This window comes from Daucus carota, chromosome 2 (genome assembly GCF_001625215.2).
Source record: "Daucus carota subsp. sativus chromosome 2, DH1 v3.0, whole genome shotgun sequence".
NCBI classification, from domain to species: domain Eukaryota; kingdom Viridiplantae; phylum Streptophyta; class Magnoliopsida; order Apiales; family Apiaceae; genus Daucus; species Daucus carota.
Genome location: NC_030382.2, coordinates 40,587,815 through 40,613,767, shown reverse-complemented (window position 1 = coordinate 40,613,767; position 25,953 = coordinate 40,587,815). Strand labels below are relative to the sequence as shown.

Here is a 25,953-nt window from a genome sequence, read left to right as displayed (position 1 = left end):
TACTATTTTTTTATAAATGATAGTCAAATACTAAATCTTAATTATATATCAGGCCAGTTTTTACTATAAATCTCTCATGAATATGGATATATGTTTCTAAAGCCAAACTGATTACTCTTACCTATTCAGATCCAATAAATAAATTAGATAAAGTTCATTTTAAATGCACCTCTTAATTTATATTTAAAGCACCTACTAATACATCTTACTACTACTTTTTAACTCCACCCCATCCACCCAATTTGTACCAACTTTTTGTCTCTTATTTATGACCAACTTTCTTATACAGTTGGAACTTGGAAGGATCCGACATCCTCTTTGTCTTGAATTAGACGCAGAAGATTTACTTTCAATGTTCAACATACCGTAGTTGCCGATTCTATCATGCTCCTCCTATTTTTTTTTTATATAAGGTTTTGACTTTTGGCACACATTTTTAAGTACTTTGATCGGATAGTTAAAAATATTATTTTTTGAATTTTTTAATAAAATTTTTGATTATATATTATTATTTAGAAAAAAAATTTTAAAAAATAATATTTTTAACTACCCGGTCAAAGCACTTAAAAATGTGTGTCAAAAGTCAAAGCGTCATATAAAAAAACAAAGGGAGTAATTTATACGTGCCTTTCGTTTTGGTGAAGTCAAATTGGCTACCTTTTTACGAACTATTAATAAAATTTATTTATTATTTTTAGAAAATAGGAAGTTATATATATAAATACTAGATTTACTTTTCGATAATATATTATTCAAAACCTTTTTTAATTATATAATATATATAAATTTAAATTAAAGAATAGTAAATTTGATTAGTCAGAAGTTAAAAGGGATGTATCACGGAGCGAATATACATTAGTGAAAAATGTTCACCGACAAAACTCACTAAATAATTTTAAATTAGTTTAAAAAATGACCGTCTATATATATTAAATTAGTTTTTATATTGATGATTATATATTTATATATTGTATATAAATTATTAAAATAAATTAAAATATTATTATTTTGTTAATGTATTCTTTTGAGGATCGTAAAAATAAAATTTTATACTCTAGTCTTTTAAAATAAATTAGAATAATAAATATTCGCAGAAACATGTTTACCATATACTCCCTCTGTCATATTAGATTGTATACCGTCTTTTTTTCAATATTCAGAACATATTTTAAAGTGAATATAAAATTATATATATATATTTTAATTTTTTTTCCTGTATAAAGTTTAAATATTAAATTTTTGTTTAAAAGAGAAAAATCAATAATAATTTACGATACTATAATTGAATAGAGAATTAAAATACGTGCCGATTATCCGCCCTCCAATATATATATTTCCTGCCGGACGGAGATAGAAATATTTAGATGTATTTAAGTTAGGAATGGAATAGATATATACTCGTAATTTATCTGAGAATTACTAGTCGAGAAATTTTTTAATATTCTAATATTATATTACTTCTTAAATTTAACAAATAGTATGAATTATCTGAGTTTTGGTAAAAGTAAAAGTCAATGAAAGACTTTAGATTCAAATTCCAAAAGCAGATATACGATATACCTTAAACTGGTAGTAATGTCTTCCAACGAAAAACAGAGGTACTCATTTAGTTCGCTGGTAAGCCAAACAGCTGCATTCGTCGTATCTCTATGGTCCATATCTTCCATGTGATTCAACTAACACTGAATACATACGTACGAGTGGGGTCCATGTATATCTCATATCAAATGTACTGTAGATATCCTACTAATTTAGATATTCGTTGGATTATAATTTCATATATTTACTAGTAACTAGTAAAGAAAAGAAACCGACACACGTTATATACATTTTAACTGGAATTTATCCTAAAAATATCAATTTTTAACGTGTTTAATTTTCTAATATATTTGTGTGTTGGTTTAAAAAAAATATATATTGTGTGTTATTGTGTATTTAAATTAATAACTATAATTTCATCACTAATTTAATTCTGTCGAAATAACCTTAACAAAGGGATACTACCATTAATTAATTGAGCAGTTGGTCATTCAGTGATTGCATGTAGTACTACGTTGTTTTTATGTTTATACAAGGACACATTGTGCAGCTGTATGGAATCCCATTGCTATGCAAATAAATAGCTATAAATTAATAAAACTACCGCCTCGTTTGTTGTTGAAAGTTTTGGTAGACTCTTTAATGATATCCATCTATTAATTTATACTCTTGTTTGTATATATAAGCCCCCCAATACCCTGTATCACCTCATCAACTTTGCATCGTCTTGCTCTGTAAACAACCTCGCATACACAAATATTATAATTATTTGCATCTTTTTTATCAACAAAAATGGATATCTACAACTCCATGTTCACAGCTTTGGCCCTAATTGTTTTGCCAGGGCTCATGTTGGTTTTTGCACGTAAATTCGTGTCGAAGAAGCCGAATCTTCCACCAGGACCACCGGGTTGGCCGCTGGTTGGCAATCTTTTCCAGGCGGCGCGTTCAGGGAAGCAGTTTTTCGAGTTTGTGAGAGACTTGGTTCCGGACTATGGTCCCATTTTTACTTTAAAGATGGGGACCAGGACTATGATAATTATAACAAGTGCGGATTTGGCTTACGAGGCTTTGATTGAGAAGGGTCAGGTTTTTGCAACCCGACCCGATGAGAATCCGACCCGGACTATATTTAGTTGCAACAAGTTTACGGTTAATTCTTCGTCGTATGGTCCGGTTTGGAGATCATTGAGGCGGAATTTGGTTCAGAATATGCTTAGTTCGAGTCGAATCAGGGAGTTTCATAATTTGAGGATGAGCGCGATGGACAGGCTTATTAATCGTTTGAAGTCGGAAGCGGATGCGAATAATGGCGTCGTCTGGGTGCTGAAAAATGTGCGATTTGCATTTTTTTGCATACTTTTAGCTATGTGTTTCGGCAACGATTTGGATGAGGAAACAAACGAACGGGTTGATCATATGATGAAAAAGGTATTAAATACACTTGAACCGAGAGTGGATGATTTTTTACCCGTTTTGGGAATATTTTTCTCGAAACAAAAGAAAAAAGCAATTGAGGTACGAAAGGAACAATTGGAAACTCTGATTCCTTTAGTCAAACGACGAAGATCAACGCGTGACGATTCAGTGATTTCTTTTTCTTATTTAGACACGCTTTTTGACTTAGAGATTGAAGGTCGAAAAGCAGGTCTAAATGACACTGAAATCGTAACGCTCTGTTCAGAATTTCTGAATGGCGGGACCGACACTACAGCCACCGCTCTGGAGTGGGCCATAGCTCGATTTATTGACAATCCAAATGTTCAATCAAAGCTGTACGACGAAATTGTGAAGACCGTGGGCAAGAACAAGAAAATTGACGAAAAGGATATAGAAAAAATGCCCTATCTAAATGCCGTGACAAAGGAATTACTAAGGAAACACCCTCCCACATATTTTGTTTTAAGTCATGCTGTTACTGAGCCCTCAAAGCTAGCAGGCTACGACATTCCCTTGGGAACTACTGTTGAATTTTTCACTCCACCAATCGGGAATGATCCAAAAATCTGGTCCGATCCCGAAAAATTCAACCCGGACCGATTTCTTATTGGTGGCGAGGACGCGGACATTACTGGTGTGACCGGGGTGAAAATGATGCCGTTCAGCGTGGGGAGGAGAATCTGTCCCGGAGCAAGCATGGCAACAATTCACCTAAATCTGATGATAGCAAGGCTTGTTCAAGAATTCGAATGGAGTGCATATCCGGAGAATAACAAGGTAGATTTCAGTGAAAAGTTGGAATTCACTGTTGTGATGAAGAATCCTCTGAGGGCCATGATCAAGCCTAGAGTCTGAGTGCCATTTCACATAGCATGGTGCATTTTAATTACATTTATACCAGACACATAGTATATTCCTGAAACTATTGTTCAAGTTTGTAATTTCTTGATGACCATATGATGCAGATCCATGATTGGAATTATTTGAATAAATAAATTGCACCAGTTACATTTATTTCAAAGGTTGTTTCTCTGAAATCTTTATGATTGGGTCTTGTTGATTGTTCTCTCTCTGTTTTTTTTAAGCTTGATTGTTGATTGGGTCTCGACCATTATTCCCCAATTTTTGTTCCAAATCATAATAGGTTCAAATCGGTTCCACTCATGTTAATAATAATAGTGTTAATAATAATAGGATTTCTGTATACACATAAAAATATTTAGATTAAAATTCTCTCAAGCTCATTTGAGAAAATTTCGGAGCACTACTCTTAGGGACTGTTTAGTTAGATCCACATAAACGGAATGAAATTCTGAAAGGAAAACGAAAATAAAGGAAATGAATGATGCTGAATTTTATTATTTGCTTGATTTTGATTCGGAAACGAAATGACAAGTTATATGGTTGTTTGAATATCTAATTTTTCAAATGTTACATAATTTGAAAAAAATTTAATGATGTTTATATTAATATAATATTATTTATTCTTATAATTTATTATTTAAAAATATTATTATTTTTTAAACACCTTGACTTCTATATTATTTCAAAATTATTTTTAATTTATAAAAGTTAAATTAAATTTTAATTTTGATTTTCAAAAATGCGCATACATATGTTTATAATAATTTCTGAAATAGATTATGTATAAAAATGAAAAATGAATAATGAAAAGAGAAATCAAAATATCTAGTGGGGTGGAAACAAAAGTGAACTGCAATCAATTGTATGTTGTCCTGTCGTTTTAATTTGTGTGTGTGCATATATGTCATGGAATTAACGAGCCACCGAAATTTCCAGAAACTCTGAATCGCAACACATGCTCGATGAAGCCAATTTCAATTGCCTCTACTTCCGTTTGCTGAATCATTAATGTTAATCAATGATGGTTCCGATCTTCTCTTTTGATGTTGCTGTACTAAGAAGACCTTGATTAAGAAGTAATGGTGGAACATTATGAATTGAAGGGTATGGGCACAATCCGAGGTTATAATTAATTTTGTTTTGATTAATGCAACGTCCAGAGGGACACAGCAAATAATTAATTTTCCAAACAACTAGAGTAATACGTGTACACTTTGACATTGTAATTTGTAGGTAACAAAACTAAATCAAAAACTGTTTCAGTAAAAAAAAATAAATCAAAAATATATATTCCCTCTGTTTTGAAATATAGGTCGTTTGACTTTTTTGCACGTAATTTTAAGTCTTTTGACCGCATGCTTAAAATCATTATTTTTGAAATTTTCGTTTTTGGAATAATAATATCAATCATATATTTTTATTCAAAAAAATAAAATTTCAAAAATAATGATTTTTAACATGCGGTCAAAGGACTTATAAATAAGTGCAAAAAAGTCAAACGACTTATATTTCAAAATAGAAGGAGTAGTTGTCATTTTAGAATTTGAATATTGTGATCATATAATTGACGTTCTCACGTTATAAAGTGATATAAATGATTGTGTTGACTTAAAATACTCCCTCTGTCCCATTTTAACTGATGTTTGACTTTTTAACACGTATATTGAGGCGTAAAAAAACAATAGCTACACTCAATAAAAAAGTTCAATTCTTATATCAAATAAAAGTTTAGATTCCAAACTTTAATTTGATATAAATTTTATAAAGAATAACTATGTTTAGATATGATTTTTTTAACATCTTAAAATACGTGTAAAAAAATCAAAAGCAGTTAAAATGGGACGGAGGGAGTACCATCTTTGATTTTTTTTCTTTCTTCATTTTACACCATTCAACCAAGGAGAAAAATGAAATTAAGTATAATCATAAATGCATATGAGGAGCAAGAACTTGATTTCTTAATAACTGTGCATTAACCTTAAACTTCAACTAATCACAAGCAGAGGGAGTATCTGCCAAACATGCATATAATACTATTCCCCCCGTCTCACACATGTCTCTTTTGGAAGAAATTTTTATCTCATAATATTTGTACACTTTTAGTTTCCAATGCATTAATATGGGCAATATTCCAAAATTACCCTTCTTGAAAGTTGTATTATAACAACTAATGAGGGTTGAATAAAAGTCTACATTCATGCATTTGTAAGGGGTACAAGTGAGAAAATAATATCTAATTAATGACTACTGCCTCTGTTTTGTTTTATAGGTTGTTTAAGATTTTTTCACACAGATTAAAAAAGTTCATTATTACATAAAAAAGCTTTAATTATCCCTTTCTTTTCCATCTCTGCCCCCATTTAATATCTCTCCTCCCTCATTCTTCTCTTGACTCATAATATTAAATAAGGGTAAAAAAAATCATTAGACAACCTAATTATTCTTAAAAAATGAGAACGATCTATATTTATGAACAAACAACATTTTCTAAAATGACCTGTAAAACAAAACAGAGAGAGTACTTAATATGCGAATTTTTTTCAAAAGAGACATGTATTGTGGGACGGAGGGAGTAAAATTTTGATTTAGTCACATATTTTTTGTCATTTTTGAATTACTCTCCTCTTTATTTTTTTTAAAAATATATAAATAATAAGTCTTTTTAATTATAATATATTTTACTTGAAAAGAAACCCAAATCATCACATAATACTTCTTAATTCTGAATCTAACATTTTAAAAATAATTAAATAAACCCATCAATCTAAACTAAAATAAACAAATAATTTTTAAGACAACTAAAGTAAAATACAAATAATTGCATAAAATCCAAATCATTATAATATAATATCCCCGAAAAAGCTTTAAGACCAAATAGATGATTTAAAATAAACAAAATGTTAATAAATTGTGTTGATATGCTTTTCGTTTGTTTTTGAAAATGACGATTCACCATGTGAACCGGATGGTGTAGATTGTAGAATGCTAAACGGAATGTTAAACGATATGGGAATATTCATAAAAATATCAACTTTCTATAAATTATTTACAAAAAATTTGTCAAGTTGAATTTTTATAAATTATAACTTCTACCAATTATTTATAAAAATACGGCTTCCAACTTTTACAACAACAGTTACAAATGAGGTTGCATAAATTGCAATGAAATTTCTCATTCGCAACTGTTGCAAAATGGTGTCGCAAACGAGGTTACAGAAGTTGCAAGTCGTATCTGTTGCATAAATTGCAAATGAATTTCTCATTTGCAACTATTTGCAACGGTTGCAAAATGCGTGTGCAAATGAGGTTGCGGAAGTTGCAAGTTGCATTTTTATAAATTATTTATAAAAGAAAATCTCTTATTAAAAATATTGAAAGTTGACAACAATATTTTTGTAAAAATTTTCAGAAGTTTAGGCGGTTACGAAAAAACCCAATGATATGCCAGGGCTTACCTACAAAATAGGCCCCATCTTGATTTTCAACTGTGGAGAAAATCTCACTTTTTTAACTATCATAACAAATATACCGATACTTGAGAAAAAGAGAATCTTCCATACTAAAGGTCTATTTAAGTGAGATTTTAAAATATTTTTTATTTTTATTTATGAATTGCGAAGGTATTCGATTCGGATTTTAAAAAATATATCAGAATCTTGAATATTCAATTGAGATTTTAAATTATAATACAAAATCTGGTAATATTCAGTTAGGATTGTTTAAAATCCATTAAAATATGATGATATTCAAATCGTGATGGATTTTTTTGGACTTGATAAAATGATGGATTTTGTGGGATTATTCGGGCTATTTTAAGTTTTTTGAAACCTCATCAAAATCATTGAGATTTCGAATTGTGCTTAAATCATAAAAAAAACTATATCAACTCCGCGACATTTTATCAAGAATTCACACAAAATGAAAATCAAATTCGATCCATAAAGTAAAAACATTCCATTAAAATCCCAATCGAATGCTTCAAAATCTCATAAATTTTGGTAGTATTTCGGAAAACTTAACATACACTAAAAAATCACACAAAATCCAATATCCATCAACATTTAAATACCATCCGATTTTAATAGATTATAAACAATCTCAATTGAATATCATCGGATTTTTAAGCATAATTTAAAATTCAGGAATACCACCAGATTTTATAACATCTTTAAAATCCTAATTGAATAATATGAGATTATAATAAATTTCAAATAATTCCAATTGAATATCCTCGAATTTCATGAATGAAAAAAAAATTCTTTTACCACCTAAATCAAATACACCCTAATTTTTTTAACTTACACAAAACATCATCAATCAATTCTCACATTCCAAATCTATCAAGGGTCCACAGCATATATATGATGTGGAGCTGTAAAAAAACATACAGCTTCCTAGCCGTTGGATGCATATCCGGTGGCCAGGATTAAAACAAAATCTTAATATGTCCAGGGGTTTTTTAGCGCTGGACGGGAAAAACTAATTTTTCCCACATACAGCGCTTTTTTAACGCTGGACAGGATTTTCCTCGTCCAGCGCTAAAAAAGCGCTGGACATATTAAAATTTTGTTTTAATCCTGGCCGCTGGATATGCATCCAACGGCCAGAAATCAGTATGTTTTTTAACAGCTCCACAACATACATATGTTGTGGACCTGGACCCATCTATTAAATACTGATATATTCAAGGATACAGATTTTCGTAATAAAGAAAAGAGAAATAAATAAGATCACACTCATATCCAAAAAATCTTATTTAATTTTTATTGAATTGTAATATCTCTCTATTCATCACGATACCACCATTTTATGTACTCATCAATTATAAAAGGACTTTTTTGCGAGCACTTTTAGCACACCTCTTTCTCCACCCACCTTTCTTCCTTATACCTAGACCCTCTCCCATGAATACCTCTGGAAATTCTTCCTCTCTTCTCCGAGATTTGTCTCAAGGCTCGTCCAAGAAAGGTCCATCCAAGCCTCGTGGACGTCCTCGTGGGTCCAAAAATAGACCCAAACAAGAGCCCAAACGAGAAAATATGGCTATCAAGCCTGTTACTCTCGAAGTGCCGGCTGGAGTTGATATAATCAATTGGGTAGCTAACTTTGCCAAATCAAATCAAGTATGTATCACTGTTACTGCTGGATTCGGCGTCGTTTCACTAGCGGTTTTTGCGAACGTATTGTCTCAAACTCCACACAGAGAATATAAGGAGTATCTTGCCGTGGATAATTTTTCAGGTACATACGTATTCTCTCCTTTGGCACAAACAACTCAAAGCTTTTTTAACGCTGCACTGAGCAGGGTGAATGGCCAGTTAATTGGCGGGGAAGCATTCAGGATGGTCACCATGGGCAAGGTTGTTTTGAGTGCGTATGTTTTCAGAAATTCTCATGTGTTTGCTACTGAGGCTGCGGAGTTCCATTGATTTATCATGTTTACCTAGACTATGGTGAAACAATTTTTTTAATACTTATGAATTCCATTGTTTTTATTTTTATAATGCTTTGATCATTTCAGTCATCTGTTATATCAATTTTTGGACAAGCAAATTATGGGTGTGAACTACAAACAAGATTTGCATCTTTAATATATATTATGGTTTTGTAGTTATTAAGTTTTATTTTATATACATTTTTTGTTGTTTAAATTTTTTGTTCTTTGAATTATCAATTAAACAATACCAATTGAATATTCTCGGATATAATGAATGAATTTTTTTTAAAATATCAATTAAATACATCCCTTTAAAATTTGTTCTTTGTTTTAACTATAGGTAGAATGCTGGATCGGGCTTAACAAAAATTAGAAGTCCATTCTGAAGTTTAATATATAGACAAAAATTTTAGAAGCAAGAGATTTGGGAAAACATTTGAGTTCTGGATTAAATTTTTGATTATATAAATTATTTAAAATTAATATTTGATAATTAACTGAATGAAATAATTATGTGAAATCAAAAATTTCATTTTCAAAAAGTTTCTTAGAATAGCTTTTTTTAATTAAAAATTTGCTATATATATTTAAAATACAAAAACTAACCATACAAATTTTGTGTTCTAAAAATCCCCGATTAATCCCCAACAATGTGACCGACCGATTCGATTTTTGAAATCCGATTAATCTTTATTAAGTTTTACTCAATCGAAGTATATAGGATAATTTATTAAAATTAAAATATTATACCACTTTATTTATGATCCAATTAAAGAACTCGTGATATAATAAATATATATTTGTTAATAAATAACTAATATTAAATAATATTTTAATATTAAAATACATCCAATTTTCAATCGGATTAATCCCCGATTTTCAATTAATCCTGAATAGGTGACTCAACCGATTTGGTCCGATTCTTGATTTGTGTGAGACTTGCAATACAGCTATTTGCCCATTAAGTAGGCCTGTAAATGGATCGGATTTGGATCGGATCTAACTAAATCCATATCCTAATCCATTTAATTTTATCGGATTCAAATCGGATCAGATCAGGATTCGGATATTTTACAAGTCAATCGATATCCGGTCCATTCGGATCGTGGATAATCGGAATCGGAGGTCCGATCCACTAAAAATTATGAAATATATTTTTCCACCGTGGACAATGTTTTAACCTCCACTAAAAAAAGTGATATTCTCTAGCTATATTAATTAATGAATTGTAACAAGCACAAAAAAAACTAATAAATAAGTAAAGTAAAGTCTGCAGTTTTATGTTATTAATAAAAATACAATTAAAAAACTTTGTTGGTTGTTCATATAAAACCTTCAACATATAATGTATCAAGTAAATATAAAAATAATAAATAAGTTTAATACTTTTGGAGAAGCAAATTATTATCTACTATATTAATAAGGATTAAAATCAATAAATATGTCTTAAATAAAGATCATGTGATTGAGGAGGTGTTAAGTGGATTATTATCGGACCGGATTATTAGCAGATCGGATTTTTTTAATAAGGATCCATATCCATTTATTTAACCACGGATCGGATCGGACCGGATATCGATCCATTTACAGGCCTACCATTAAGTTTGTACAAATAAAACTAATTCAGTCCACCGTGCTCCAATTGGCTATCCGCTAGTCCATCGAGGATAAGCCCAGATGACCGCACTAGACTTCTTCCAACTAGGACTGAGCATTCGGTCGGTTCGGTCCAGAACCGAACCGAACCCCATTCTGTCAAAATACATATCAAGATCCCTAACTAAAAGCTCACCTTTATGACTCTCTATTGGCCAAAAGTTAATTATTTTCTTGTGCAACATCCAATTTTGATCAATGTAATGTGCCGTGATGCACATATAATTAATCTTTTGAATTGAAGTCCAAGTATCTGTGGTAATACAAACTCTTTGACCCGACAACTTAAAATATGTGGTCAACTTTTTCTTTTTATCCAAATAGATTTGGTAACAATCTCGTGCAACTATAAACGAGATGGCATCTTAAAAAGAGGTTGAGTGGTGTTCATAAAGTCCTTAAACCCCTCACCCTCAACAAATCTAAATGGAAGTTCATCTATAATGATCATGGCGGCTAACTTATGTCTAGATGTTTTTTGATCAAAATGCCGCTTTTTAAAAATGCACTCGTTTCCTCCTACCGAATGCAAAGACGATTGTGTTTGTTTCGATTCACCACTAAGAGGGAGTTTCTTACAAGATTTAAGATGCTTTGAAAGTGCACTAGTGCCATTTGTACTAGGATCGGAATAATATACCTTTTCAGAATAGTTGCACTTAGCTCTTAAACACCCTTTCGCATCCGTGAACTTGGTGAAATGATCCCATACTTCCGACCTCTCTTTCATGGTCTTTCTTTTTTTTCTTTGAGCTTGCTTAAGTTTGAGTTTGAGCATCATTAGAATCCCCCATACCGATGTCTTTGTCTTGTGAGTCTCGTTGTGCCATTGCTCAAAATTACAACTGAAAAAGAATTGAAACCAGTCATTAAGCTGCATCAATTAAGCTGCCTACTATAGCTACTAAGCTACTGCCTACTATTTTATAAAGAAGCTAGAGTTATTAAATTAAGTACAGGACTACGGGCCGCATAAATTCACAGCAAACCTAAATCTATCAATTTACAAGCTCTGGATAAGATAATAAGGAAACTAAAACCTAGTTATAGATCACAAAATCGCAATTCACAGAAAACCTAGCTCAATTAAGAAAAATATTAAAAGCATAAGATAACCTAGCAATCTAGTGCGCGCGTAACAAGTTGAGATTGAGATGAGATTTATCAACGAACTTTCGATTTGATTCCTTAAACTTGAATGATGAATCTCCGATTCTGAAAATTGAATCTCCGATTCTTGAAGTGAACCTTGGATTGGATTTGATTCTTGGATTGGATTGCGAATCTGGAAATAGCGACGCTTGATTCTGTGTTTGGAGTTGGGACTAGGGTTTATGTTGGCTGCGGAGTGCGTATACGAAGGAAGCAGGGAGTCTAATCTAACAAATAAACATATTACATATATTTTATTTAATATATTATTATAAAAATTCGGTTATTTCGGTTCTGGACCAAAATTGTTCTGAAATAACCGGACCGAACTTTAATTCGGACCGGACCGAAGAACCAAATGGACCGAAATTCTGGAAAAAATGGAACCGCACCGGACCGAATTTTCACAGTTCGGTTCGGTTCTTCAGTTCCGGTTCGGTTTTGCTCAGCCCTACTTCCAACCACTTAACACACATTCGTTTCCCAATGTTTCAGATTGAGACGGATCAATTTTCTATTTTTCTTCTGCATTTCTACACTTACCCGCCTAATTTTACGGCTGCTATGCTTCGTTTTCTAACGTCCAACTAAAAGCCACCCAGAAGCAAAGGCGTGTACTGTTACTGCCTCCGATTCTCGAATTCCAAACTGATCTCTTCATCTCTTTAGATTGGGAGTACTATCCCTGTTCCAGGGACGTTATTACCCCCATTAAAAATATATTGTATTATATATTTTCTGATATAATTATGAAATTGCAACAAAATATTATTAAGTACTCTGATACCATCTTGAAATTGCTACAAAATATAATTAAGTACTCTGATGCTATCCATGTTTTGTATGAACGGCATAAAATAAAGTACTCATCCGACCTTTTTTTTTCCCACTCTCCTCCCTCCCCTCCCAGTTCCTATCATTGTGAGTAAACAATCTCTATCTATTTACGTGATCCACAATATATTTAATCAGGTTACAAAGCATCCCCTCTCCGTCAACCACCAATTTTTTCATATAAAATTAAATTCGAGTATAATGCATAGATTTTACACTGCTGTCACAATACTGATTTGTCTTACTTTGTTGTCCTGTGTTGCATGTACACATCAAGCTCTTCTTTATCCTTTGCCTGCACATAATGCATTTAGTTTTTAACATATTCAGTATCAAGAACGTAGAAGAGTTGAATACTACCAACTGAACAGAAAATACAAAATAATATAGTATAGCAACATATTCTCCACATGCATCACCTCAATGCCTCTATATTTAGTGTAAGAGAAACACAGAGAACTAATCATCTCTGATGGCTACTAGAAATACTTCTAACCTTAGTGTTCTAATGCTACCATGGTTAGCCCATGGCCACATATCTCCCTATCTAGACCTCGCCAAGAAACTCTCCACGAGAAATTTTAATATATTTCTTTGTTCTACTCCGATCAACCTCGAGTCGGTCAAGAATAAGGTAACTGGCAAATGGTCAGAGTCGATACAGTTGGTGGAACTCAATCTTCCCCCATCCCCTGATCTTCCTCCTCACTATCATACAACCAACGGCCTCCCGCCCCATCTCATGGGCTCCCTCAAGACAGCATTCGCAGACTCAAGTGCTAACTTCCTCACGATCTTTGAATCTGTTAAACCGGATATGCTGATATATGATTATAATCAGTCCTGGGCAGCTGATATTGCCTTGTCTAATAATATCCCAGCAGTTCAGTTTCTTTTGAGCTCAGCAATTTTTTCTTCACTTAGACGTCAAATGTTGTACAGCGATTCATCAGTGACTTATCCATTTCCGATTTCCATCCACAAGTACTTCACTGAAAAGATGAAGGCCAGACTCAAGTCTTCCCCAGATGATGCAAAGTATATAGACCGTGCAAGGGGAGCTAGCAAGAAATCCAGAGTGATTCTGCTCAGGATTTCTAGAGAAATCGAAGGGAAATACGTGGATTATATATCTAATTTATCTCAAAAGAAGACGATACCTGTTGGGTCACTTGTTCAGGAATCCCTACAAGAAACAGGTGATGACTGTACAGAGACAATCCAATTTCTGGACAAAAAGGATAAGTCTTCAGTAGTGTTTGTTTCCTTTGGCAGCGAGTATTTCCTAAAGAGGAAAATCCAAGAGGTTGCATATGGATTGGAGCTAAGCAGGCTCAACTTCATATGGGTTATCAGATTTCCTTTCGGAGAAAACATTAAGATTGAAGAGGCACTCCCTATAGGATTTCTGGACCGGGTTGGGGATAGAGGACTTGTTGTGGAGGGATGGGCTCCACATGCAAGAATCCTACATCATTCGAGCACTGGAGGGTTCATTAGTCACTGTGGATGGAGTTCTATGATGGAGAGCATGATGTTTGGTGTTCAGGTCATAGCCATGCCTATGCATATTGACCAGCCATTTAATACGGTAGTTGTGAAGGAGGTAGGAGTTGGACAAGAGGTTGAGAGAGATGAGGATGTCAGGTTTAAGAGAGAAGAGATTTCAAAAGTGATAAGAAACGTTGTAATAGAGAAAAGTGGGGAGACTGTAAGGAGGAAAGCAAAGGAAATGCGTGAGATGATTAGAGAAAAGGGCGAAAAAGAAATAGACGAAGTTGTTGGGGGAGCTCGTAAACTTTTGCAAGGAGAAGAAAGACAAAGTTACATCTTCCACAATGTAATAGTAGTTCAAAAGATAGTCAAGAATTTGGGAAGATGAATTAGATGTTACGTATGCTGTCATCAAATCATAACATTTGTCTTAGTAATATGTTTCATTAGCTGGTGTTGGCTTACAGTTACTAATGACAGAAATCATCAGTCTATTTACCTTGCTCATCCTTTCCGTTTGGTCTTCTACATTCAGAATTTTTCCAGTTCTATCATTTAGTTCAAAATGCAGCAAGCAAAAGTTCAGACATAGTTAAACTTTTCACCTATTGAGTATTGACCACACAAACAGAAGTAACAGGCACATAGACATTAAACACACCAAAGGTGTAAGGCACCCAACTAGCTCCTAAAGACTAGGTCTCACATATTCGGCCTTAGATAAACAATACACACAGCAACCAATTGACGTGCTCCTAAAAACTAGCTCTTAAAGTAAAGATTAATTTACAAAACTCAGTCTTGTGATAATATAAGTACCATGCTCCAACTGAATCCTAACATCGCAACCAAGTAAGAATGTGGGGATCACAGATTCAGTAAATCATGTGCATGCATGGTGATATCTTAAGCAATACAGATGGAAGCAGGTGCCTGGTGTACTCAAGAGAACATTTTATGGATATATGGTATAAATTACACCAACTATGATAATAAAACTCATTTCTGATTTGCAGTAAGATAAATATCAGCATAACTCAATATCTGTATCTAAATCACAACAAACCGGACAAATATCTAACTAAAAATGTTTAAAATGAGTATTTGAATTAATAAGTTATATGTTTAACCTTGATTCTCAAAACTTAGAAAGTTGTTCAAGTTTCCGTGCTTGGAAAAACTTGCAGCGCCCTTTACCACTTGATTCAATTTCTTCACTGCTCCTCTTCATACCAGTAAAACCAACACTGCTCAGTTTCAGTTGCTTCTTTCGAGTCTTCACAGAGGAATCGTCTTCATCTGTTGCATCTGCTTCCCTATGAACGTAAAAAATATGATTAAAATTAGTATCCAAATACTCATGTGACATGTCTACATTTACCTTTTAAGTTGGGGATAACTCAGAGAGTCAGAGTCTCAGATAATACGTCGTTTCATCAGTTTCAAATATTATGAAGGGGCTAATTATCTAAACCTCTAAAACACCAATAACCACAAAATAGGATAGATAAATTGCAAAAGTATCATGAGATTGGTATTCCAATAAATATATATATAACTCTACAACTGCTAATTACAGAAGATATATCTAAAGCTGTCCAGTTCATGCAACAGTTAGGAGGTTCATGTCTTGTAGATATGGTACATCAACAAGCATTCAAGCAACAATTTTAAAAATATAGCAAAGATTTGGAATGTCTGGTCCAAACAAGATTATATATAAATAAATTTTTTTTTACATAGTTTACATAAACAGCTTACCACAACACCTCGATTCCATCTTTAAAATAGGAATTGCATGTACCCCAGCTGAAGCGCACTAATGTTGGAAACCCAAATACAGTATGTTTATGATGCTCCAACCAGACTTTTGTTTGAGGGTCTAAATGCATGATATTTCTTAAACATTAGTCATGAAGAAATTTACAAATTTGACAAAATAATCATAACTGTAAAAGTTGCAATGTCGTACCACCAGGGTATCCAGATCCAAAGTTCCTCTGCATGTTTTCAGCGCTTTCATCAAACACCCAATTCCGTAATGCTCGATCTCTCGTGACCTAATAAGCAGAAATATTGTTGCATTACCAATAATCAGACACTAAAACACGACTTACAAATTTTCAAATATTAGAGAACCCAGACCTTTGCAACAATACTTGCACCACTAACAACTGGATAGAGGCTATCGGCTTTTTTTGCAACCACAAATTTTATAGATGGAAATATATCACTCAGTTTGGTCCGGTACTTCTCAGGATCTCCGACAGTATCCACATAAACCTGAAACACTTCAACGCTTCGGTAATTTTGCTTTATCATGTTGGCATATTGTGAAGAACGAATAGCCCATAGACATCTTTAACCCAGATTAGAAATTAAAATAAAACAGAAAAATGTAATAGATTCTACCATCACTAATTTGATGCTTTGCTGTAAATGATAGAACTACGGATCTGTTATTATTCAAATGCTTTGCTGTTAAATATTTGTCATATATATATGTGTGTGTGTGGGGAACAGCTATTAAAATTTCAGTACACAACAGAATAACAGATACTATGGCATATAAAATTTAATAACAGGAAATATTACTTTGGTAGTCCTTCAGCAGTTCTAAATCTTTCAAACAGGATATTTTGTTTATACCTACCACTCTTTCATTCCGCATAGAAACATTTTTCAAGATTTCTCACTTAGATAACTGCCCTCAAAAACATGTATGGCCAAATAGATGACTTGATATAAATAAATAAAATAAACTGTGTTGATTGGCCTTTCATTTTAGATTTGAAAATGAAGATCCATCATGTGAACTGGATGTTGTAGAATGTTAAATGATATGTTCGAGCTTAACTATGAAATAGGCAAAATCAGTCAATTATGGACGTTTGGTATTAGCTCTTTTGTTAGTTATGTCAGTTGCAAGGACACTCCAAACATGAGTAGTCATGTTTTCAACTTTTTTATGGAAGCCATGGAATGAAAAAGTAGTAGATTTATACCTCTGTAAGAAGGACTCCAGTATTTAGTGCCCTCCTAACGAGACCAATTGCAGAATTATGTGATATCTCATTGAGGTTGATCTTATTTCTGTCATGAAATGTAATGAGAAACTGTTTTTGAAATCTGTTACAGAACGATAGATATAGCGGAAATTCTCTACTCACTTCTTCAGCATTTTAGCTGAAAGTTCCCACGGATCGATTACATCAACTGCCCACCCAATGCTTTCATCTGCCTTCAAATTTTCAAATAGCTCTTCCCTCTTCTCTTCTTTCAAAGTCTTTGAATCTTAATCAAAAGAGACCGGTATAGATAAGAAAGGTGTCTACTGTGTATATGCAATATTCAGTGTCTTGTAAGTTACTATTTTTGGGGCTTAAAAAACAATACAAGAGTGACTAAAAACAGTATAATATATATATTATATATATATATATATATATATTAATACATATACAGTGTGCATCTCATACTTGCTCACAGGTTTGAAACAAGATCACTGATTAACGAAAATAGACATTTCCACATTATAATGACAACCGCATAAGGCTCTGACCAAGAAATCCAATATAAAAGTAAAATACTATTCCATGTCCCAGTTATCGTAAAAGGTTTTGAGCCATTAAATATTGACTATATTAATGTCAATATAATGCTCGTCTCTAATAAATACAGGAAGGTAACATTCAGTAAAGAGAAAGTCACAAATTTAAAGCCATGTACATCTACCTATACAGAACACCCTATTTCTATTATCACAACAAGGAGACTGATAAACCACAAACCTGAATGAGAGATGAAATTTTAAGTATATAATAGAAAACCCAACACCGACAAATGATGCAACGGATCTGTCAACCAGGAGTCGCCTTTTTAGTTCTAGCTGAACGTTTACGATCATTTTCAATTAATTTTATTCTTACAAAGTCATATTGTTTAATTATGTCCCAAGGAAACAATGGAGTTTTATCCGGAATACAAGACACAAACCCTAAATGATCAATGGCTGTCACACCAGACCACATCTTGAGCCAGCAATGCCGTCTTGTCGACGAGGCTAAAATAATAATGAATGTTTTCTAGAAACTGCAGAGTCTTGTCAGAAAGAAGAAATGTAAAAATTTATTGCTTTTAGATAACATTAGTGGTGAGATCATCACAACTGTTCAACTCAGTCGGAATCGTAATTCTCTGGTTATCCGCTTTCTGAGCAGATTTTCAACTATGTAGGGAATGGCCTCACATTTTTATCAGCCATAACACATATACTAAAAGGGAAGACGAGAATTGTGAGTACTAAAATTTTCAATTGTATAGAAAGCATCATCAATCAATTCCCATATTCCAAATCTATTATATACTGATATATTCTATATTAATCAAGACATAGAAGTTTAGACGAATTTATTTCCTCAATAAACATACAAATAAGGATATAATTTTAACAAATTGATTACAAAAATATAAGATCCTTACAAATTAATTTCTGTATATGTACTGAATAAAGCTATTTTAAACTTTACAATCAATAGGAAATTCAGACCTGTTAATATTTAACGAATCACAGCATTCAAATTGTTTAAACTGGCGCTAGTCACAGTATAAGTCAATGTGTATTATTGACAATAAAGCTATATGTCCATATGTGCACCTAATAAAGTAAAACAAAGAAAGGATCACACTCACATCTAAAGAATCTTATTTGATTTTATTGAATTATATGAATATTTCCATTTACCAGGGTACCACCATTTTCTGTATTCATCAATTATAAAAAAGACTTCATTACACGCATTTTTAGCCCACCTCTTTTTCCACCCACCTTTCTTTCCTATAGCTTATTCAGTAGACCTGAATCCTCTACGATGAATAACTTTGAAAATTCTTCCTCTATGTCAGTTCCACGAGACTTGTCTCATGGTTCGTCCGAGGGAGATGAAAGTACACCCTCCACATATCGTTCCGCCAACATTACCAAACCATAATGATCCACACTTCAATATCGGAAATAGTAGTTGCAATAGTGCCGCAGGTACAGCAAAGCCTCGTGGTCGCCCTCGTGGGTCCAAAAATAGACCAAAAGAAGACTCCAAAGGTGAAAATATGGGTATGAGGCCAGTTACTCTCGAAGTGCCGGCTGGAGTTGATATAATCAATTGGGTGGCTAACTTTGCGAAATCAAATGAAGTATGTATTGCTGTTACTGCTGGATTCGGCAAGGTTTCAGTGGCGGTTCTTAGGAACGTATTGTCTCAAGCTCCAGATAGAGTATATAAGGAACATCTTGCCGTGATTAATTTTTCAGGTACCTATGTATTCTCTCCTTTGGCACAAGCAACTCCAAGCTTTTTTAATGTTACATTGGACAGGATGAACGGCGAGTTAATTGGCGGGACAGCATTCAGGATGGTCGCCTTGGGCAAGGTTGTTTTGAGTGCATATGTTTTCCAAAATCCTCATGTGTTTACTGTTGAGGTGGCGGGGTTCCATTGATTCATCATGTTAAGGTGAAACATTTTACGGTAGCAATTCAATGTATTAGACTCATAATGCTACATTGGCTATGTTTTACTTGTTCCTTGTTTAGTTTTCTGCATTATGTCCTTTTAAAATTATGAATTTCATTATTTTAGTTAAAATGCTTTAATATTATCTTTCATTTCAGTCATCGGTTGCCTGAATTTCAATTTTTGATAAGCCAATTATATGTCTGAACAGGATTTGCATCTTTAATACATATTATCGTGTTGCCGTTATTAAGTTTTCTCTTTATATACAGTTTTTTGTTGTTTTGATCTGTTGTTTCTCATAATCCCAGCCAATGAAAGGGAGTACTTGATAAATCACCAATATAATTCACCTACATCACTACCTCTAATCCTACTCCAACTTTCACAGGACCAGACAAAGAAAATACAATCAGTCAATTAGTTGTTTAAGGGTGAAATAAACAAAGATATCCAAGTACCACCAGCGACCGACCCGATATAACCACCAAATAATTTCAGTACATATTCCCAAATTTTGGGGAAAACTCATCATCTGACCTCGACCCAAATTAGACCAATCCAAATGTATACCACAATAACAACTTCCTTTTAAAACTAATCCCAAAAAAAATATCGAAATCGACATTACAAGCATATAACACACATTTGATTAATTCAAACTGAGACCAAGAAAATGAAACCTGCAAAATCAAGTGAGGCCAAGGTGTTCTCATAAGAAAGTGGACAATACAAGCACCCATACACCATTGGCCCTGAAAGCAATTAAGACAACTCAGCCTTTTAACAAAGAGAAGAATGCAAAATGAATGTGTAGATGTATAGATACAGAGACAAGAAGTACCTAAAACAGGGCCGCGACCAGCTTCATCGATTCCCATAATGCAAGGCTCAGAACCCCATTTGGGGAGAACACTTTCAGCTTCCATTTTAAGCAGGGGAGAAGAAGAGACTCAGCTGCGATGGAGGTACTGAATGTTGATGGCAATAAGCGCGGTATTGTGATGCTGAAATTTATCATTAAGGTGGAGAAAATAGATTATTGAAAAGGAAAAATATAACTCATTCATAAATATTTATGCACAAGTGTTTGGTTTTTATTATAATAGCTGGGTCTATATAATATGGGTGAAAGTCCAATTTAACGCTGTTTCAAAAATATGGATCAAAATAACTAATTTCGAAATATGTAACGAAAATAACCTCAAGTACTCGCATGTTCCGGATGTGTATCTCCTACACGCATTTTACTGATGCGTCTCTAGTGTTTGTACATACATTTGTAATCTATTTCCAACCTGTAATGCACATACATAGTAATAATGAGTGTCATTATGTGCATGATAATAATGCGTGTTTTTATACGCATAAGAGTAATGCGTGTCAGTGTACCACCACTAATAACATCTTCAACACTGTAGCTTTCCTCACATATTAGCCATTATTCTTTCTTCATCTTGTGGGCACCATTATTTATATCCATGAATACAACCCATTTTACTTTCTTGATATTTAAATCAATTGTTGAAAATATTTATATAAGAAGTGTATTAAACATGTGTACACAAATCAAGGAGCATGTGTATGTTTAAATATCTGTACTAGCTAAAAAAGAAGTCAAGGAAGGAGAGATGATGAGAAAAGTTTTTTTCTAAAAGCAAGGATGAAAAAAGTTAGTACTAATATCTTAAAGACATACGCAAGTGGAACATGCGTATGATAATAGTTAATGAGGACAACTTGTACGGTAATCGATAATTTGGGTATTCACTTCTTAAAATAATGATATTTTGGTTATTTTCTCATATATAATTAACCAATTAAAAAGAATCACTAAATTTAGATTCAGCTATATATTACTCTATGAGATTAATAATAATTGTTTTTCTACACTTCAGATTTCATATTCTAATAATTTTCAAATATTTAGAATTTGTTATATTGTTATATTTTATATATTATAATTATAAAAATAAATATATAGATAAAAAAAGTTTGTTATATACATATGTGTGTGAATATGTGTATATTAACCGAATATGAGCAGCGTGTTGAGCGAAAGATATAATATTCATGTCCATTCCTCATTTGCATTTTTCATAATTGATATTATCCATATTTTTTATGACGAACATCATCGGCTTTACTCCATTTTCCGATTAACTTAATAAATTATGTGTTTTGACTGGTGCAATGCGAATTAATAGAGGGAAAATTATTATAATCTCTCTAATATTATTTTAGTTAATAATTTTAAATTTCATCCGTTGTTTATCTTGAAATTTTAAATTTAGTACGATCCTATAAATTTCAATAGTATATTTATTTGAGGGACCGTATATGGAATATAACTTAAAATAAAAAATGTGTAAATCTCGTGTTTGTTTCACATTGATTATAGTGATGGAATTATAATTTTTTAAATTTGATAATCTCCAATAAATAATTATTTAATAGTTTTAAAATGTTACAAATATTTTATATAATTTATTTACATAAATATACAAGAATAGTGTTAATTTTGAATAATGTTAACACTTTAATATTTGACGTTCGGTATATCTCTGTATCAAATTTAGATTTTAATTTTTATTATCATTTCAAATTTAATGTTTAATCTTAAATCCATGTTTATCAGATAATTCAAGTTATAATTATCTAAAAATTGGGAGTGAAAAGTGGAAGTTAAAATTAGAATCACTAGGTCATAGATTCACCAAAACAAACGTTAACAACAACTTGTAGCAAGCCAAAAAATGTTGCTGCAGAGAAAATAATGGAAATGGAGCACCTTTTTTCAATGTTACATTTTTCGCCCTGGTTGTAGGTGTCTAGTGCAACCCTGATGCTCACTACAGCAAACCCCCCATGGTTTTGGTTGCAGTAAATTAAGGCATCACCAAAGACACCCTACAGTAGAGCAACATTGCACAAGTGTTGCAGTAAAGTTTGAGATTTTGAGAAGAAAAAAAAGGAGTGGGACTCACCCGACTTGATGTGATCTATTTGTTTATATGCACTCCAAAAGTATAAAACTTGTATGTTTCTTTATCGAATCATATCAGCCCTTTCGAAGCTATGCGAGTGCATCAGAAAAGAAGGATAAAGAGACTCTTAGATCACTGGTTCTGTATGATGGATTACATAGGTTTTATTGATGCTTCTTGGAAGCTAAAGAATGAAAGTATCTTGGCGGGGATTGGAGGGTTCTTGGTCAGCAAAGATGGTGATATTAAGTTTATTTTTTCTGGCCCTGCAGTTCAAGCTTCGGTTTTTGATACTGAATTAGAAGCTCTTCATTTTTTGTTAAACTCGTACAGACAAAGTGATGTGAAACATAACAAGCTAGCGGTCTTCTCAGATTCTAGCAAGTTGGTCCATCATTTCAATGCATGTAAACTTTCAGACTTTGGCCTGCTAAGTAAATGGATCACGAAAGTAAGGTTGGTGTTTGTGGAGAGGTCCATAAATTATATTGCAGATCAATTGTCCAAAGAGGGTAAAGATGGAAACTATATGCTCTCATCTTGGTTTTGACTTTGCATCCTCAGTAGTGGTGTCTTTTAACATTTACACTTTGCATGGTAAACATTTATGTTTATGCATTGCAATAACACAGGACGAGTGTAATAAGTGATCTTTAGTTTAGCATATCTGGGCATAATCTATCATAAGTCTTTCTGCTTAAGTCTATTGGGCGTCCAGGGAGGTATTAATGCAAGCTAATGAGGACAACGTGGTTGAAGTTTTTGGAGGTTGCTTAAGTTATATGCAGATTATAAATTTCTCATTTATAGCAGTGTTACTCCCTCTGCTTGAAGGAGCCGTTTGTTGGAAGCCTTGGTCCACATCGCTCTCTGTTGGCTTGCGAACCTCACTTCGTTGATCTCGACTAAAATCTGTTTTTTGGTCTAGGGTTTAAGGTCTATAGTAGTACCTGTTTTTCCCAGTTGGCTCAAGGTAGTTGTTCTAGTTCTAAGAGTGTATTAAGTATTAGTTTGTTTGGCTTTTACTGCATGTAGCTGGTGATAGTCTCAGGTCTCGCTTAGCCCTATAGTAGGGTTTATATGTTCTTGCAACTCATTTTCAAAAGTGAGTTACCTTATATATATTATATTATCTTTGCCTACCAAAAAAAAAATAAATATCAAATAGAACTACCGAGAGAGTATAGAGAACTGTTTAATCTGTTATGCATACATGCAAGCGTGTATTGTGAATGTGTAATAATGGTATAATTGAAACACGAGACTTATATTTATAATTTAGAATGTGCTTTATAGAATTTTTTGTTATGTGTACAATTAATAGCTTTATTGATATTTTTTACGAAATCCAAACACACCCATATCAATATTTATCAATATTAGTCATGCATAAAGAAATTAAAGTTTCATATACTTATTTTTTATGTTTTTAATAAAACTAATCGAAATCATAAACTTTGTCTTATAATTATAATATAATTTTTATCTTCCTAATATCTAACACATAATAGTGTTTACACACACATGAGTGAAAATGACAATGGTTACTTATATATATAGTAGGGTTGTAAGATAATCTATTATCTAAAATAGGCTCAAACTTTAATAAAAATTCATTGATTTATGGGTAGAACACCGTTTATCATATTAACTTGTTTATAGTACTCATTAACTCAGTGACACCTAAAATAAATAGATCAGTAAGAAAAGAATAAATATAATATCACTAAATATTAAACAAACGAATTTATTTAAACATATAGTCTATTTTTAAGATCATAATTATTGATTATATGTTGTTGTTCATTTATATATTATTGTTCCTATTAAATCATAATTCATTAATTATATTAAATTCTCCATAAATATTAGGGTTTTGTAAAAGTTATAATACTAACATATAGTCAGTTGTACTAAGTATCAAAATATGATATATTCATAATAATTTGAACTCTGTGGAATTGAAATTGAATATCTAATATAATCAGATTAACAAATTATTGCATATATATACTGCAACAAGAAGAGAAACTCTCTGTCCTGGGGCAGAAATAAAGCAACTAAACAACAGCTAGGTCAGCGGAGGACAGCTAGGTCAGCCGAGGAGATTTCTGGCAATATCTGCAAGTGATTTTTCCTGTCCAATTGCTTCAGAAATTCTAAGAGCCATAGTTGCTTTGTAAGTACACTTATCTGCAACCTCCATCAGCAGCTGGGCTCTTTTTCGCTTTCCAAGGGCTACATCATCCAATCTAGTAAGTGCAGCACCAGCCTCTAGGGCAACCTTTAATTCTTTTTTCTTCTCTTCAGCTGCAATGCCTATAGTTCAAACCCGGAATTCATTTAAAATCTTAAGTGACTACTTAGAGGAATGTACACTTCCCACCGTAGGTACTCTTGAATAAGAATGACTGAAATGGTGTATTTAACAAGATAAGGATGACATTCTTGAGGCAAGAGTATATACCTTGAAGGACAGTTGCTCGCTTCTCCCTAATTACATCTTCTCTAGCTTTTCGAGTCAATGAACTTTTCTTGCCATGATCCGCCTTTCTTAAAACTCGAGTTCTTGATTGATAGACCTATCAGAAATGATCAATCATAATCATGAATAATTAGTGCTTGTCAAATACTGTAAAACCTGATGAATAACACATAATTATGGGTCAGAAAAAGATAGTACCTGGAAAACCTTGACCAGGGCTGAACGCTTCTGTTTTCGTTTTTTAATCCAGTAACTATGGATGGCTCGTAGAACATCTCTTCTTCCCAGAGATATGCAATGGTCAACAGCAGCCTTTACATCCAGACGATTACCTTGATCACAGAATAATCTCTTCTCGAATGAACTAATAATCATCTCAAAAACATCAGCAGAGATGGGCTCATCACTTCCTTTTTTTGTATTAAATTTGTTCAACCATTCTTCATCCTCACAATCCATTTCATAAATTGCACTTTCCCTCCGCAACACTCTAGTGAGCTCATCATCTTTGCACGTGATGTAAGACTCTGGTCTCCCGAACGGGACATAATC

The 25,953-nt window shown here is 32.8% G+C and overlaps 4 protein-coding genes across 7 annotated transcripts; 3 read left to right on the top strand and 1 right to left on the bottom strand.

Annotated features, from left to right (window-relative positions):
* Positions 1–2,237: 2,237 nt before the first annotated feature.
* Positions 2,238–4,000, top strand: LOC108206696 (cytochrome P450 77A3). The gene has a single exon (XM_017377078.2). The coding sequence runs from the start codon at positions 2,332–2,334 to the stop codon at positions 3,832–3,834; it is 1,503 nt and encodes a 500-aa protein (XP_017232567.2). The 5' UTR covers positions 2,238–2,331; the 3' UTR covers positions 3,835–4,000.
* Positions 4,001–8,747: 4,747 nt separating this feature from the next.
* LOC108207579 (AT-hook motif nuclear-localized protein 28) lies at positions 8,748–9,272 on the top strand. The gene has a single exon (XM_017378013.1). The coding sequence runs from the start codon at positions 8,748–8,750 to the stop codon at positions 9,270–9,272; it is 525 nt and encodes a 174-aa protein (XP_017233502.1).
* Positions 9,273–11,358: 2,086 nt separating this feature from the next.
* LOC108209105 (ribonuclease H2 subunit A-like) lies at positions 11,359–20,990 on the bottom strand. Of its 4 annotated transcripts, XR_010288918.1 has the most exons (10): positions 20,774–20,990; positions 20,613–20,684; positions 17,587–17,710; positions 17,422–17,509; positions 16,562–16,699; positions 16,389–16,476; positions 16,178–16,298; positions 15,547–15,732; positions 13,168–13,217; positions 11,359–11,781 (listed from the first exon to the last, which is right to left on the bottom strand). XR_010288918.1 is itself a non-coding variant. In XM_064087524.1 (9 exons), the coding sequence occupies exons 1-8, from the start codon at positions 20,856–20,858 to the stop codon at positions 15,555–15,557; spliced, it is 894 nt and encodes a 297-aa protein (XP_063943594.1). In that variant the 5' UTR covers positions 20,859–20,990; the 3' UTR covers positions 11,367–11,781; positions 15,547–15,554. The 4 variants fall into 4 exon arrangements, 3 of the variants coding, with proteins under 3 accessions (XP_063943594.1, XP_063943593.1, XP_063943592.1); XM_064087524.1 differs by lacking the exon at positions 13,168–13,217 and having other exon boundaries at positions 11,367–11,781; XM_064087523.1 differs by lacking the exon at positions 11,359–11,781 and having other exon boundaries at positions 13,038–13,217.
* On the top strand, positions 13,330–14,858 carry LOC108207576 (UDP-glucosyltransferase 29). The gene has a single exon (XM_017378011.2). It carries the CDS (start codon positions 13,395–13,397, stop codon positions 14,802–14,804), a length of 1,410 nt encoding a protein of 469 aa, XP_017233500.2. The 5' UTR covers positions 13,330–13,394; the 3' UTR covers positions 14,805–14,858.
* Positions 20,991–25,953: the final 4,963 nt, after the last annotated feature.

Bases quoted from the DNA above. Each gene is read 5' to 3' on its own strand.
- LOC108207576 (XM_017378011.2), top strand. From the start codon at position 13,395: ATGGCTACTAGAAATACTTCTAACCTTAGTGTTCTAATGCTACCATGG.
- LOC108207579 (XM_017378013.1), top strand. From the start codon at position 8,748: ATGAATACCTCTGGAAATTCTTCCTCTCTTCTCCGAGATTTGTCTCAA.
- LOC108206696 (XM_017377078.2), top strand. From the start codon at position 2,332: ATGGATATCTACAACTCCATGTTCACAGCTTTGGCCCTAATTGTTTTG.
- LOC108209105 (XM_064087524.1), bottom strand. From the start codon at position 20,858: ATGGAAGCTGAAAGTGTTCTCCCCAAATGGGGTTCTGAGCCTTGCATT. The intron at 16,477-16,561 runs GTCTGGGTTCTC...TCTGCTTATTAG, and splicing joins GTGCAAGTATTGTTGCAAAG to GTCACGAGAGATCGAGCATT. The intron at 15,733-16,177 runs GTAAGCTGTTTA...TTACGTTCATAG, and splicing joins GATGGAATCGAGGTGTTGTG to GGAAGCAGATGCAACAGATG.